The sequence below is a fragment of the Argopecten irradians genome, chromosome 2, assembly GCF_041381155.1.
Source record: "Argopecten irradians isolate NY chromosome 2, Ai_NY, whole genome shotgun sequence".
Taxonomy (NCBI): Eukaryota; Metazoa; Mollusca; class Bivalvia; order Pectinida; family Pectinidae; genus Argopecten; species Argopecten irradians.
The window spans coordinates 51255906-51272224 of record NC_091135.1 but is presented as its reverse complement, the minus strand read 5'-3'; the positions used below and the strand labels follow the sequence as shown (position 1 = coordinate 51272224).

The following is a 16319-nucleotide window of genomic DNA, read 5'->3' as shown; positions in this document are numbered from 1 at the left end:
ATTAGCATATTTCCAGGATGGCAGACAAAATGGCCAACAGAATGGCACTTGTTTCATTGATATCGAACAAAACTTTTGCATTTACCAATTGATAATTCAAAAATATGATACGTACTTCCCGTGGCAAATGTATTTGACAAATTGGGTTCTTTTCTGACTACCTTTTCCAAATTGAGCGACTAAATGTCTACCTTGTGATATACTTTAACCAGACTGCTGAGAATGAGGAAACTTGTTCAACTATTGCAGAACCAGACCTAAGCGAGATACGGGCACTTTATGATGGTTTGATGTCTGGCAGTACAACAAAGGAAGAAGTTTGTTCCTCAGAAGTCCTGGAGAGAGTTGTGAATAAAATGAAAACTGAGCAGAATTCAATGTCAAGCCGCACGGCTACCCTCTGGCTGCAGTATATGGAAATGGTGGACATTTTGCGACGTTTTTTGAAAGCCGAGAGAACAGGAAACTGGGTGTTGCATCTCCAATCGGTTCACGACATGTTACCATACTTTGCTGCCTCTGGGCTCTATGACAAGTTCACACAAGGATTTCATGTTGTTCGTCGAAGCGATCGTTATTGGGCTGGCTTGTCGACCGATCTTATCATAGAACAGGTCCTGATGAGGAGTGTAAAAACCAGTGGAGGGCTTACCAGAGGTAGAGGTATGACAGAAACCCAACGCCTCGTGTGGCTTATGTCAATGCCTGCTCGTGTGGATATGAATGATGCCATGCAACTCACAGGTATAAAATATGAAACCAGCGAGCAGCACAAAGAAATGTCGAATGCTAGGCAGGTGAGGGATGTCAAGGATACTCTCGGGCCCCTCGGTTACCTTCAAGATCGAAATCCCTTCAGTTCAGACCAGACGTTGCGTAGTGTTGCACATAGTGTTGTAGCAGAAGCTTCAGTTAATGTAGACAGATCACATAGTGTGGGTACTGAGATCTTGGAATCCATGGTTGGAAAGGATGTGCAGGACAATGTATTTAAAAAGTCAAAGCAGGCGATCACACTTGGAGCAAGATCTTCCATCAAGATAAGTGACGAATCTGTTCAGGTCGACCCGCAACTACTTTTTCAGAGATTGGTAACTGCTGGGACCGCATTGGTGAACTCCCTTCGCTCTTCAGCTACGAAATGTGTAGCTATCCAGCAGCATTGTTCGAGTCCTCATCCCTTCCTCTGCAAGCGAATAAACCAGCACTGGCTGATGCAATATGGAAACTGGCAAAGCTCGATCAACAGGAACCACCGGATGATGTTCAGTATGTTTTAGATGGGGGTGCATTATTGCACCGTATTCCATGGCCACGAGCGACAACCTACAGCAGTGTTTGTGCATTGTATGTTGACTATGTAAATCGAAAATACAGAAATGCTGTTGTTGTGTTTGATGGATATGAAGACGGTCCATCAACAAAGGATGCGACCCACCTCAGACGGACAGGAGCTAGTGTTGGTCCGAAGGTTAACTTCTCTAGTGACATGGTTATCACCTCAAGAAAGGAGGAGTTCCTCGCCAATCAGGACAATAAACAACGGTTCATTCATCTGCTTAGTGAAAAGCTGCAAGACGCTGGGTGCACTGTCTATCACGCCAAAGGTGATGCCGATGTACTAATTGTACAAACTGTCGTGGAGTCTGCTGGAACAAAAGACACCGTTCTTGTTGGTGATGATACCGACTTGTTGATCCTGCTCATTCACCATGTTGACCTTCAATCCCACATGGTGATTTTTGCACCTGAATGTAAAGCAAACTCTCGAAAAAACCGAGTTTGGAACATCCAGAAGACAAAGCGTGCTCTGGGAATGGTTGTATGCCACTTCATCTTGTTTGTGCACGCTGTATTAGGCTGTGATACAAAGGATGCGATCCACCTCAGACGGAAAAGGCCTTTGCCTTGCGTTGAAGAATGTAAAAGACAAACAGCTATTCCGGGAACAGGCTAGTGTTTTCAACCAAACAGATCAAGTTGAAAAGAGGCAGATAGAACTAGCGGGCGAGAAGGCTTTGGTGTGTTTGTATGGTGCCGATACGGATATCAGTTTGGATACACTTCGATACAGGCGTTTCTGTGAGAAAATATCTTCAAGCACGACACACGTACAGCCACATGTCCTACCACCAACTTCTGCAGCAGCGAAATACCACAGTCTACGGGTATATTATCAAATTATGGAATGGAAAGGGCTTTTAGGGGAAACCATGACTCCTATCGAATGGGGATGGCGCATTGATGAGGGACAGTATCTTCCTAGACAAACAGATCAGCCACCAGCACCTCAGGAGCTCCTTGAAATCTTCAGATGTAACTCCAAAAAACAATGCAGTACAAATAGATGCACATGCCGAAAGCACAGACTTCTGTGCTCAGACATTTGTGGGGAATGCAGGGTCACTAGTTGTGGAAATTCTACTCCAATTGATTTAAACCTTGATGAGTGAACATGCAGTCAGTAGTTCTGAGCAGTGGTACTGCATTTGTGATGTATATAATTCAACTAGAAGATGACGTGCATTTTTAGAACTGTCTATTTCATAATTAGCAATTTAGCTGTTAAAGGCAGCCATTTTGGTCGCCATATTGGATTTATGTAAATGAGTCTGGGGTCAGATGAAATATTTTTTTTTTACTTTATTAAGGTTTATTGGACAAGAAAAAATAAAAAAAGCCTTTCATATTGCCACAGAATCTTGCTTATAATTAAAAACATTATGTGAATTGTTTGTGTTTTATTCATATTTGTGGCCATTTTGAAATATGCAAATTCGGCATATTTCCACCACTGAGATTTTTCTATACTTTTAATATGTTGATTTTCATGCCTCAGGTAAATGCATGGTTGCAAAAAAAATTCTGTTGCAATTTGTTTGAGGTCAAACCTTAGTTTTCCTGGACTATATATGTGATGTATATCAAAAACAACACTGTGAACGCATTATGTACTTACAAAGACGCACTGCCGCTAATTTTAGAGACTGCCTCGTTCATTTTTACATTCGTTGCTGCGCTTATTTCTGTACCAGTCTCCGATACTAAAATGGCCGTTTCAACTAGATCTAAAAATAAGCAATGGATGCATGATTATAGAGAGATAGAGCATAGAAAAAAGGTAGTCTTGTCAAGGAAATATCTTAAAGAAAGACATTTCGATTATAAGTCCAACTGATGGAGGAGGGGCTATAGTTTTACATTGTCGCCATCCGCCAAATCGATTTGTTCATAAACTATTTTCATATGTCTCAAAAATTGGAAGGGCTGAATATGGAATGAAATGAAGTAAGAAATGATAACTCTTATTAATGTAATACACGCTAAAGAACTCTTAGTTAGCAGCATATAACAGTGATTTGGGAACGAAGAAAACCAGCACATAATCTGAAATTTGAAACATTTGCAAACCTCTTTGAGATCTTCTGTACGTCCCTGACTATGTGGTATATTTGGGAACAATCTGGTTACGGAGATATTTGGAAATATGTGCCAAAATTATTATTTTCATCGTCGACTTCTTATTAATTCACCCTACTGAATTAAGTAATAATTCTGAACAACTGAGGCTTTACATATTAACAGTTCAAGTAATTCTGAACAAAACGGTATTTCGTGTTTGTCACAATGTTATAAAGAATCCGTAATAGACAGGAATGGCGTGGTCCAGTGTCAGCAACAGATATATTTCTTTAAAGCGTATACGAGATGTATAAATGTAAACAGATTTCGCCAGCTTGACCATTTGGAGAAGGGGAACAGAGCTTGTATAGACATTTTGTTTTTTTGAATTTTTTGCAAGCTAGGCTAAGCTCATTTACAAATGTAGGAGATTACAAATAAAAAGAACGAAATAAACAAGGATATACCCGGAGAAAAACGCCACCCTATGGGTCCAACAAAATTAATGTCAGAAACGAGTAACATTAAAGGACCAATCAATATATCTGAAGATGACTCATTGCTGACGAAAGATATTTTTTACTTTACATCATTACCGTATTTGACAAGTTTGAATATATATTTCCCAAAATATCCTTCAAAGAATGATTTTATGTGTCCTTCTATATTTATTATCATTATTATAATAAAATATCCTTCAAAGAATAATTGTATGTGTCCTTCTATATTTATTGAGTGGATGCGACGAATGATTGAAATGCATGCTAGTTCTCAAAATTCTTAATTCATCTGTAATTAGGTAAGAGAGAAGAGTAAGGTAAATTTGATCTAAAAGAAAACAAAAATTGGAATTGAATGAGAGTTCTAGATACCCGAATGGGAAATGTATTGTTATTTACATGTATTAATGAATTTTAAAAAATGAAAAAAAAAGTTTGAGCTTTTATTCAAGATAGAAATATTAAAAATAATTAATTACGCCCCGAAATAAATACATGAAACTATGCCCTATATGGAATGAATTACTGATTGCCGAGGCAGCCAAATGATATTTTATATTTAGTTATTTCTATTTTATTTAGACATACATTTACATGAGTAAACAACGATCGCTGTTCGTTTGAGTATCGTTTATGCTCTTTTGACGGTGGAGCATCTTTAACGTTTACCTTCGTCTACCAAGTCTGATAATAAATCTTCTACTTCTTGATATGCAATTGGATTTACAATCACAGATTCTTGAGATGTCCTGTCCGCGCAGATCTGACCCACACAGACCTTTACATTGATAAGATATTCTCCTAAAATGTTAAAAAAATCAATGCAACATTATCAACATAATACATCATTTTCACAGAAAACAATTATCTGTACAAAATATTATTTAAACCATGAAGAAATTAACAAACAAAAAGTATTCGCCATTATTGAAACATCAAACTAAGCTTATCTAGTGGAACCTTCCAATACAATAAAGGTTGTCGAAGGACAAATGAAGACATGCAGATTTGAAACAATTATCATGCAAGAAACAAATGGAAAGAAGGGATTGTCAATATGTCTCTCGTATTACAGGCATACCCTCTGATTTAATGTAATAGACTACACAAAATACACCTATTACTGCCGTTGAACCCCATCTGTGGACGCCGAAAGTGTAATACATTTACGACAAGTATCAAATTTACATGACCAAAGACAAGTACTCCGCGGCGTCGATAATCAAAACGTTTTCTCATTGGCTGGTTCGTTTACTAGGTGGGCGGGACCACATATAAGGACACGTGGGTTTGGTTGTTACAATTTGGTGTTTGTGCCGAAGATGGACGGGCCTTCATATGTATACATGTATAAGCGATAACCGATTATATGTCAACATAAACAATTTTAATATTCTAAGATTGATCAAATTATCGTTGGTGTTATTTTCTTTATTAAAAGGTTTGTGACACAAAACGTGATAAGTTGTCTATATATTGGGCCCCCTTTAAGTTCACCGAAACACCCCACTCCGTGGGGATGGAAAATACACACACTGAGATACCAGGCTAGACATAGGACCATCTGGGCAGCTGACCGATATGCAAAAAATTATTGCGATAACGAGGCTGTCAGCAAGCACACGTCACTGGTTCACGAATAGAGCTAAACATCTAAACTTACAGTTATCTTATCCTGTGTTTCACTTGAAATAATTACAGACTGTCATTATAAATTCAGTTTGGTGCAATGTGCAGCTTATAACTGCTATAACAAATACAGAAATAAAATAAGTTAAAATAAAATAAGTTTTTAAAAACAAGTTCTTTCGTTTTCCAGAAAAGAAGAGTATTCAAAATACATTGTTGCATTACATGAGTGTCAAGTTTGAGCTGACAGAAAATCATCATTTGTGTGAATGGAGTTTTTTATGAAGGCAATAAATTACTTCACGGCCAATTTAATTTATGTTTGAAAAGGTGACCTGTTTCAAATCTGTGTTTGCTTGTAACAACCTCAGGACAATTTATCATCACCATTGTCTGCTACTTAATTACTCATACGAATGCTACAGTACACATTATTAAATAGATAATTGAATAATATCAGTAATAGTATCTGGCTGTATACATGTAGTCATATAAATACATTATATCGAGGAGAGGATTGATGTAACGTATATAAATATTGCAACAAAAATAACATTTCGTTAATAATAAATATAACAATAGGTAAAAATTAATAACAATATAAACAATTTACAGAGATGGTTTTTTTTAAAACTATGGAATTGATATCATTTATCTCATGACAGCAGACCGTAGATTCCGATTTCGTAACCATTTGATCACAAAAACCACATGAACAATGAACACCTTTTGAAGATAAAAAAAATATAACTTAATATGTATCCACAACATAAAATGGAAAAAATAACTTTTGGTAATTGAATCATGTAATTAGCTTTGTCTCACAATTGTAACCAATGTCATTATTATACATTCCTCTGTTGTTAAGAATATAATCCTCAATTACTGAATTCTTCAATTGTTTATTGACATAGTAATTAAGTGTATTACACATTGTTCTCATTTATTTTGATTAAGAAAAGAGATTTTATTGAGGTACATGCATATTTGTAATATGTAGGTATGTAAAATTAGTGTAATAATTATATAAGTCGTAAGTCACTGATATCAATCATACAAATGCATTTTGGTTAATGCATTTATAATGTAATAAAAGGAGAAATAAATTGTTCTCAATGGATGATTTTAATGTAAAAAATAATTATGTAAGATACATTACAGAATATATTCACTTATTAAAAAGAAATTATGTGATGAATACCCATGAAGGCATCCACATCTACTTTTAATGCCAATGAATTAATATAATAATAGGTGTATTTCAAACCATGCTGTGTTTGTCAACAGATCCTCTTGATTACATTCTTGGTTTTCTTGATCAGCATCTGAAACATCTGGCGATGTTATCCCCCTTCTCCGTGGAAAGAGAATTATCAGTGTTTATCAAAGGGTCAAACTGGTATGGGATCATGTCCAGAGCAAAACCCAAAGCAGGGATATCACTGTCATTGTTTTCCACTGCAGATATTTAAAAAAATGGGGTCAAACTATCAGAAAATTTATAAAAATGTTTTTGAGTCACAAACCCTTTAACTAGTACTCGGCTGAGTTTTCATTATCGACAATATGAATTCGGGAAGGTTAGGAAACTCATGATAAATACCCCTACATGCAGTTCAAGTTCTGATACACATACATATAATCAACGACTCGTAGTACTGTATATATATAGAAAACTTAATCTTACATCTCTGGTGGTTTGCCTATCATACTGAAAGGTTATAATTTTGTCACATGCCTAGGTCTTGAAAGTATTTAACTTCATCAAATAATATTTAATACTAATTAGTCGGATAAACCGCGAACATTTACTTGGGGAAAAAAATGGAATGTTTTATGAAATGCCAGCATGTTATCATCTCCAAATATTTTACATGATAAATAGACCAAGAAATATAATGATTTAAACGCAATTAGGTAAAATCCACATGAACTATATTCCGGGCTATACTAGTCATGAAATTTTAATGTTTTATAAGCTTTATATATTGCCGATAATTTTGTTTTGTGACATATTATTTTGTGAATGAAACGAATCTGTATGATCATGACATATATAATTAATTAATTTGTTAAAATGAAATAGGACAATTTTGTCAACGAAAGTCTAGCGCTACAAAATTGATTAAAAGATTTATGTTTAATGTAAATGAAATAAAGTTGTTATGATTTCAAACTCTCAATTCAATAAGCAGATAAGCCGAATTACACATGAAATATGTTATCACTGAGGTTTATGATCAATACGTTTAATCATAGTTTTAGCTTTGCTCATGCATATTCTACGAGCAGGAGACACTACTAATTTTAGGTAGATGATCGTCAAAAATCTAGAGAAATGTTTTTGAAAAAGGGGCTGGTAATTCTTAGTGACAGGAATTTATTGTATAGATGTGTGGGATGATTTTGAAAGGGACATTATCGCTCTTTCCAGCGGAAGTAGCCGTTTTATGAAGATGTGTTAGAAATGTGTTTTTTATAGCCGCTAAAGGTAGGCGGGTTAGAAATTTACTCACAACGTACAGCTGAAGTTCGATCTTTAGCAAGCGAGACTTCAATCATTTTTTTAACTCCGCCTTCTTCAAGTTCAACCATTCATCGCCCCCTTATGATGACGGGACGCGACTATCTTTTTCAATTCAATACAATGTACACTCGTTACAGTGGTATAGTACTTTCGCCGTTCACAAATAGGGTTCAACGGCAGTATATATTATGTCTAATTCAGCATATTGTGCATAACGCAACTTTCAACACTTAATACTATGTTATGATACCGAAAAATTTATTTGTTTACCATGAGGCAAAATAGTCATGAGATCAATTGGATCTGCTACAGCAATTCCTCCAGACCTCCACATGTCCTCACTGATCGGTCTATAACGTATTTGATACATAACTTCATTCTCTGAATCGCTGGGTAGCATGGAGATGATAAACTCTGTGGTTATGGCGTCACCGGTGGGCGGTTTAATCTATTTAATATATTGTAAGAGTAACAAAGTAAGATTAATTGATCGTTAATTTATTTACATGTTTGTTACAGAACTGCAAAATATTCTATTGATTTACCTACCGTAAATTCATTGGCTATTGGACGATCCTGTATTCTCACTGTAACACTTGCCAGCGCCCAAAGGCTAGTGTCTTTTGACGATGTTGCAATTGCGTCTATAGTGTAGTTACCAGGATTCCTAAACACTATACTCCGTCTGATCCTTGTACCGAAGGCTAATCGCAGGCTGATTTCCGACATATCGAAATCTTCACAATCACCTTTTACCCCTTCGTCTATATGAACATTTAACATATATTTTATTAATGATAAATCTTATAGTGACATCAAACGGTTATCACGGTTTACCTTGCAAATAGATCAATTTGAAGAAATAAGAAAAAATGCTACAATATTTTCAGTTCGTATGGCCAGAAACATATATACATAGAGATTGGAAACTCCTTCTTCGTCAATGTTGACAAGCAGAGGGACCTCCAGTTTATAGGCATTTTCCCTTGGCTAACTACTTTTATGTGTATTCTTTTAAACATGATATTTTTGCATCAACACAAAGTTTAAACATTATATCATGGTTTGATGTGATCAGTTTTGCCAATTGATGTTATTTAATATGATTTTTGAAAGTATGAAAAGGAGCAATTTTACCTGGTTTTTCGAAAATCGGGCATTCAAAACCGGAAGTGCATTTTGTTATATAAGTTAAAATATTATTTTTTCTTTCCAAAATCGTACTCAAACCATCTGAAAATTACTAAACTGTTGTAACATATCAAAGTTATTCTGCTGCATTTAACTTTTTAAGAGTTTATCTAAAAGCCCCTGGGACATACAGAGGTACATCTGCCTATCGTAAAAATGGCGAAGTTACCAATCTCGATGTATATATGTTTCTGGTATGGCACGTTGGTCTTATGATGCATATTTTTTTCGTTATAGTAGTTGTATGCCGCAAACAACCTCTTTCATCAAACTAGGTCACTGATTTCAAATCTTTCAGTTCGTCGATCGCTATTTTCGCAATCCAAACAGTGCAGTTCGATCCCATGGTTATTGAGATAAATACTTTAAATTCTATCATTCAATTATTAACATTATGACCACCGGGAAAATTTCATTTTCATTCACTTTGCGACTTCCTTTTGAAAATCTGATATAATGACAATATCATCTGTGAGCCTAATGAATGCGTGTTGATTTCATTTGTAACGTTACCCAAGAACAGCATACCAGTGAGTAGGTTATTGGGTTCCATGAATAAACATTAAAACAGTATAACAACAAACTGACAATAAGTGCATTTTCGTATTATTTCTTTTAATGTTTAAACAGGGACATGCCTTATGTGTCATCTACATAAAGTGGCTTTCTAAAGCGATTACATATTCCTGAAATATAAAAATAAATGTGAAAGAATGCATACGAACTTTTCTTTTATTTTGAAGCAGTTTTGTTTTTGTTTCTGTTTCCTTAACATGCATACAAACAATCGGTTTTATTTTAATACAATTGTGAAAAAAGTCACATTTAAGGGGTAAGGGGTACAGAAAGGCTAATTACTCAAAAATCCCGCAGTCAATTTTTTTATATTCTTTCATGGTTACCCAAACAGCTGTCTACTTACGCTGACAAAAAATAAAGAAAATTAAACGACATATTTTTTTTGAAATTGGGTATTAAAGTTGAATTCAAATGCAAAAATTGGCCCTTTTAAGGCCTCATTTAGTCATTGATAGCCGTATAAATTTACATATTAAAGATAGTAAATGTTGTTGTTTGTAATATTTCAGTCAATAACAAAGCTTTGAAAATATGTGTGTAACATTGTATTGAGAAAAACAGACGGTAAAGTAGGGTTATTGAAAATAAAATATTTCCAAAACCGCTCGGTCAAATTTCAAATAAAAGCCTAAATAAACAGTTTATTGGCCAATCTTTCAGTGAGCAAATTTCAAAGAAAATTAAACGAGGGGAATTTCTTCGACCTAAATGTATCGAACCACCTTAAATTAGCATTCTTTCTACGGCTATAGATAAAACTTTGACTAAAACAATAACTATTTGTTAACTATCATACATACACCAAAATGCAGTTATTCATATCTTGAGTTTTCCCTTACAGTGAAATACATACAAGAGGCACAGAAGGACTGTATCGCTCACCTGGTATTTAAGTAAAAAAATCTCTTACAATCAAAATAGCAAAATTAATCCCAGTTTATTCAAATTTGAAACCCAACCAGATAATGATGCTATCTTTGCTATATGACCCTGTTTTAACCACAGGGACCTGGCACGACTTTTTTTAAACTAACAGTATACATGTATATATATTATAGTATCAAGGGTATGAACTCGGCGGTCGAGAAAAACGGACCTATTTTTTTAAAACCATGATTATTTTAATAAATGGGTTCTATACAACATTGACTGATATCTTACCCTAAAGAAAAATAATTTATCTTTCCATTGAGTGCTTGATGAACAAAATTGGCCAAGTATTGACGAAGTTATGGCTTGATGAATCGGGAAATTTACGAAAAATATGCTAGGTAGACATTTCCCTGTCCGGTCGAAATGTCGTCTCGGCTCTAATGGGTACCTCAAAAACCAAGCCAAAATCACAAAATCTACGCTTGTGGCGCTAAACACTACCCATAACTGTGTTCATCCACAATCTCCTTTGGAGGTGTCATGGCCCGTACTCTGCTGAAACTCCATTTAAACATCGTGTAGCTCACGTACTTTAACCGTCACCGCCATGTTCATTTTTCTCTCGGAACGCTTCTCGACTTTCCAATCGTGACTACATTATGCAAATTATGTTATGTTGTGCTTGTCGGTAAACTCGAGAAGCGTTCCGAAGAACAAATGAACATGGCGGTGACGGTTAAAGTAAGTGAGCTACACGATGTTTAAATGGAGTTTCAACAACGTACGGGCCATGGACCCTCCAAAGGAGATTGTGGATGAACACAGTTATGGGTAGTGTTTAGCGCCACAAGCGTAGATTTTGTGATTTTGGCTTGGTTTTTGAGGTACCCATTAGAGCCGAGACGACATTTCGACCGGACAGGGAAATGTCTACCTAGCATATTTTTCGTAAATTTCCCGATTCATCAAGCCATAACTTCGTCAATACTTGGCCAATTTTCTTCATCAAGCATTCAATGGAAAGATAAATTATTTCTCTTTAAAATAAGTTATCCGTCAATGTTGTATAGAACCCATTTATTAGAATAATAACGGTTTGAAAAAAATAGGTCCGTTTTTCTCGACCGCCGAGTTCATACCCTTGATACTATAATATATGTATGTATAATATTGGTTAAAAAATTCGTGCCAGGTCCCTGTGACTATGAGTGTTATTCGATGCTAGTTTTCAAAGAAGTTATTCATAGAATGTTACCATGTGAATACCAACTGAAAAGATGCAATTTCAACAGGAAGCACTAGCGCGCTTCATGGAATTTACCTCTGTCCAGTTGACTCTTTTGGCCCCACCCTTTATCCCCGGGGGTCAGCCCCATAATTAGTACAATTATAAATCCCCACTCTTTAAGGATGTTTCCATTGCATTATGAGTATTATCTCATGGTTAGTTTCACGGAAATAATTTATATGGAAATAGCCAAAATGACACTTTTGGCCCCGCCCTTCAGGCTCCAAGGGGATCAGCCCATTTGTATGATTTGCACTCAGTATCCCATACGGATGCTACCAGTTATTTTTTTTAAATTCCGACTAGCACTTATGAAGAAGTGGATTTTGTAAATTGCTGATCGATAGACGGACGCCGTACGCAGAGGTAAGGCATAAGCTCACCTCGGGTCCTTCGGACGCGGGCACGTTTGTTGAAAACTATCGTTAAGCTAATGACATCGTTACACTATAGTTAGATAGCAGTGTACAGTAGATTTGAAAAATACAGCAAAATAAAGTGCACGGTTTAATTATGTACACATAGCTATTTAACCTTGAATAACATTTTTGGACAGGTCTGTTTTTTGTAGTTTTGTGAGTTTGTAAAAACCAAATTGTTTTTTTTTATATTGTTAAATATTGGAATTTTTAAAGATGCTCCACCGCTGACAAATGGTATTTTTTCACTATCAAAAACAAGAGCAGACGATTAAGTATTTTTCTTCAGTTACAAAAGTAATTTACTGTACACCATTACTAACATTGAAAAGTTTGAGCTTCTAATTTTACTTCAAGTTAAAAATATGAAAAATAATTAATTGCATCCCGAAAAAATTCCGTGGCACTATATATTATATGGAATGAAGTAATTATTGCGCATGTACCAAAGGCGAAATAAATTATTTGAAGTTATTGTTTGTGTTAATTGGGCTATATATACACGATTAAACACAAATTATTGTTCAAATGATGAATATCATTTATCCTTTTTCGGCGGTGGAGCATCTTTAACCCAAATTTACACACTCCCCTCTAAAAAAATTTTTCTTGAAAACAGTTAAAAACCAAGCATCGTTGTCGTGATAGAAGAACTGAGCCTATTTCGACATAGGTATAACATTAAAGGTTTGAGCAATCCTACCTCGTAACGTTGCTTTCAATTTCTGCTGCTACAGTATTGAGTTTTTCCGTCTTAGACGCACATCGGATACCCATTAAACCATTGATTTCGAACCTATTTTGTTGAATTTCTTCATGCAAATGTGATGTCTGCATATAAGTCTCTAGATTGAATTCACCAATTTTAGGACATATACATTTTTTTAATATTTTATGCATATAATAAAACAGGGTCTTTCTGTTTAATAAAAATCTCACTAATGGCCATTCGGTCTAACTTTGAACTGCTACCTTAGCGAGTCATTAAAATTGAACGATGACGTTAGCTTAACGATAGTTTTGAACAACCGGGCCCAGATGAGCTAGTAAAACCCAAAGTAACAACGACGTTAAAATATATTTTTTTTCTTATCAATGTCACACATAAGATAAAAAATTGAAGAAACAAGTATTCACCTATAGTTCAACATGACAAAATACAAAAAAAAGATTTTCTTTCATTGATATGTAAATAAAATTAAACAATTTAAGGTTTTCAAAACATTGAGCGAGATGTAATAACACATTATACAGACCACAATGTTAATTGTGACCAATCAGGGGACAATTTGTGCTTAAATCTGAAAAGAATTAAATATTCCCTAATTCCATGCCTCAAATTTGTGATAGATGCAATCATTCTAGTTAAGTAGCAATTATTTTTCGCACCAGCAGTTGTCATTATAAATGTGTTTTCAGTCAAATCGGAGACTATGATCTTAAACTACTGTAGGTATGATCATTAAAATATACTTACACATACTGTCACTAACAAACTGGATTTTGATAATACGTATATGTTTGTTTAAACGACAAATAAAAGTAGTAGAAGTTTCAATAAAACTGGTCTGTCTTGAAAACACTATACTTGATTTGTTATGTCGCTGCTATAATCAGTTGTGTTCTAGTATTGTCAAGTACTTCACTACCTATTTGGGAAAGAAATTACGACCCACTTGGCATATCAATATCTTATAGATGTTTGAAATTGTTTAATTGATGTTTAGTGCACTATTTACAGAAAGTTTACAAATAAGTGACATTGAACATTCAAATGGTTTTAGGTTAGATAAACTAACTTACATTGTAATTATTTATTGCAGCTTAGGGTTATTGACGGATGATTACATATAACTTACCAGAAACGCTGCACGAGTAAACAACATCGACAGGACCCTGACTATTTATTATAGCGACGAGGAGGAGATTTTCACCAACAAAGGGGCGACCTTTGACATGCATTCGTAGTTTTGGTGGTTTCCCCTGTACACAAGTCACAGTTGCGTTGGCAGTGGCCAGTTGATCATCGAGTCGAACTTTAACACTTACGATGATTCTGTAAAACGAAAGTAATGCGTATCGTTCGAATGGAAGATGGGTTTAAAGAAAAGTATTCTGTTATATATACCCTTGTTGTGGTCGATGGAACGTATGCAATTCTTAAAGATCCACCCGACTGCTAGCAGGATCTTAACAAAATTAAACATTAAAGGTAACCAAAATGAATAAGATATTTATTAGTTACAAACTTCTGTCGGTGGGAGGTTGGTATGCCGTTGTATCACCCTGGTAGGATCTAAAGCTAGGACTGAGGGCTAAGCCACTAACAAACTATAATTTTGAATAGGCACAAGGGATATGGCTTGAATTTGGTATTTGACGTATAAGACGACATTATATTGTTTTGATGCGTTTTCGTATACTTCCACTACTATGTTCATAATTCTGGTTTTACATTTTTTCCTATTGTTCTTTTTGTATGACCGTTTTCATAAATCGCGTTAGTCCATAAGTGTTAATTAAGAGTGCACTACAATTAAGCTACAGGTAAACTAGCAGTGCACTACATCCAGATAGGTAATGGGCAGTACCCAAGGCTACCCGAAATTCTCACCTGGGGATTTCTGGTAGCTTCATGTAGCCTAGAATTTAGATTGTATTTGGTAACTGCTATTACTCAAGACCAGCGAGAGTGTTGGAAATTATTATTTTAAGAAGCTACCTACTGTTCTTACATTTGTATATTGCGTACTCTATATGTGAAATTAATTATTAAATAGAGAAAGTTAACAAAAACAAACTTAATCAATTAATTAAATAAATAAATAAATAAGTAAATAAGTAATTCATATTTTCACAATTACTTTTCATTTTGTTCATAAAGTTTTATTATCACTCTGATTTCACTAGTTAAGCATTAATACCTTTATTTAGCAAGTGTCTTTCATTTGATTTTAGTATTTACAATTTTGACATATTTGATAAACATCTTCAAATTTTAAGCTTGAACAATTTATATTTCGGGGCTATCATACAACAAAACCTAGAAATAGTAATACTAAATAATATGTATAAAAAACATTTCTATATCACATCTGTTGGACTAGTACGTATACCTAAGTCGGGGTGTTAGTTAAATGATAAATGATTGTGGCCAAAATTAGTGTGGCGAAACACACATACTACAGGTAGGCTTGGGGTGGAGGATAAGAGAGGTAGTTCAGGAGTATTGTTTTGAAGCCTGTTTGGAACACACCTACTGTACATAAAAATGAAGGGTTACAAAATAATATATAAATAACCCCTTCTCCCCCTCCTTAATCAAATAAAATACATGTTTTGAAAAAAACCAAGATACAGTACAATATGTAAACACAAAAAAATCAATATTAGGACATTAATTTTCAACTGAAAGAATAAGCGTATTTTGATAAGATATACAAGGTTTTTACTATAATTATTATTTGAAACAAAACCACATGGGGTCAAGTGGACTTGTTGTCTTTACCGTACTTATTATGTTACACAGGTACAGAGGTTGCCAATGCATGCTACCAAATTATTTTAATGCTATTATGGACACTTGGGATGTCATCTCAGGTAAAGTGTCAGCTTTGGTGGTAGGATGGGGAAAGAGGGAGAAAAGGCCCTAGGCCTGGTGGTCATGACGAGTTTACAGTACACATGTCATTTATGCAGGTATACCTGTTTCCCCATAATGTGTATATCACTGTACCAACTGCTTTGGGAATATTCTACAACTACATGTACATGTAGATCAAGGACATAGAGGAAGTCTCGTATAAAGTGTATAATCTAAAATTACTGCTTGAACAAAAATAATGAATAATGACACAGATCTATGATTAAAATGTCTTTACAATATTAATTATATGTGACTCTCCATATGC

At 34.9% G+C, this 16319-nt stretch overlaps 1 protein-coding gene across 1 annotated transcript in view; it reads right to left on the bottom strand.

Annotated features, from left to right (window-relative positions):
* Positions 1–16319, bottom strand: part of LOC138315848 (uncharacterized) — a 78470-nt gene that overhangs the window by 24264 nt on the left and 37887 nt on the right. Inside the window, exons 27-31 of the mRNA XM_069257149.1 lie at positions 14268–14464; positions 8608–8822; positions 8329–8506; positions 4572–4703; positions 2960–3068 (exon numbers count right to left, since the gene is read on the bottom strand). Coding sequence (XP_069113250.1) covers positions 2960–3068; positions 4572–4703; positions 8329–8506; positions 8608–8822; positions 14268–14464 — 831 coding nt within the window. The remainder of the gene's footprint in view (positions 1–2959; positions 3069–4571; positions 4704–8328; positions 8507–8607; positions 8823–14267; positions 14465–16319) is intronic.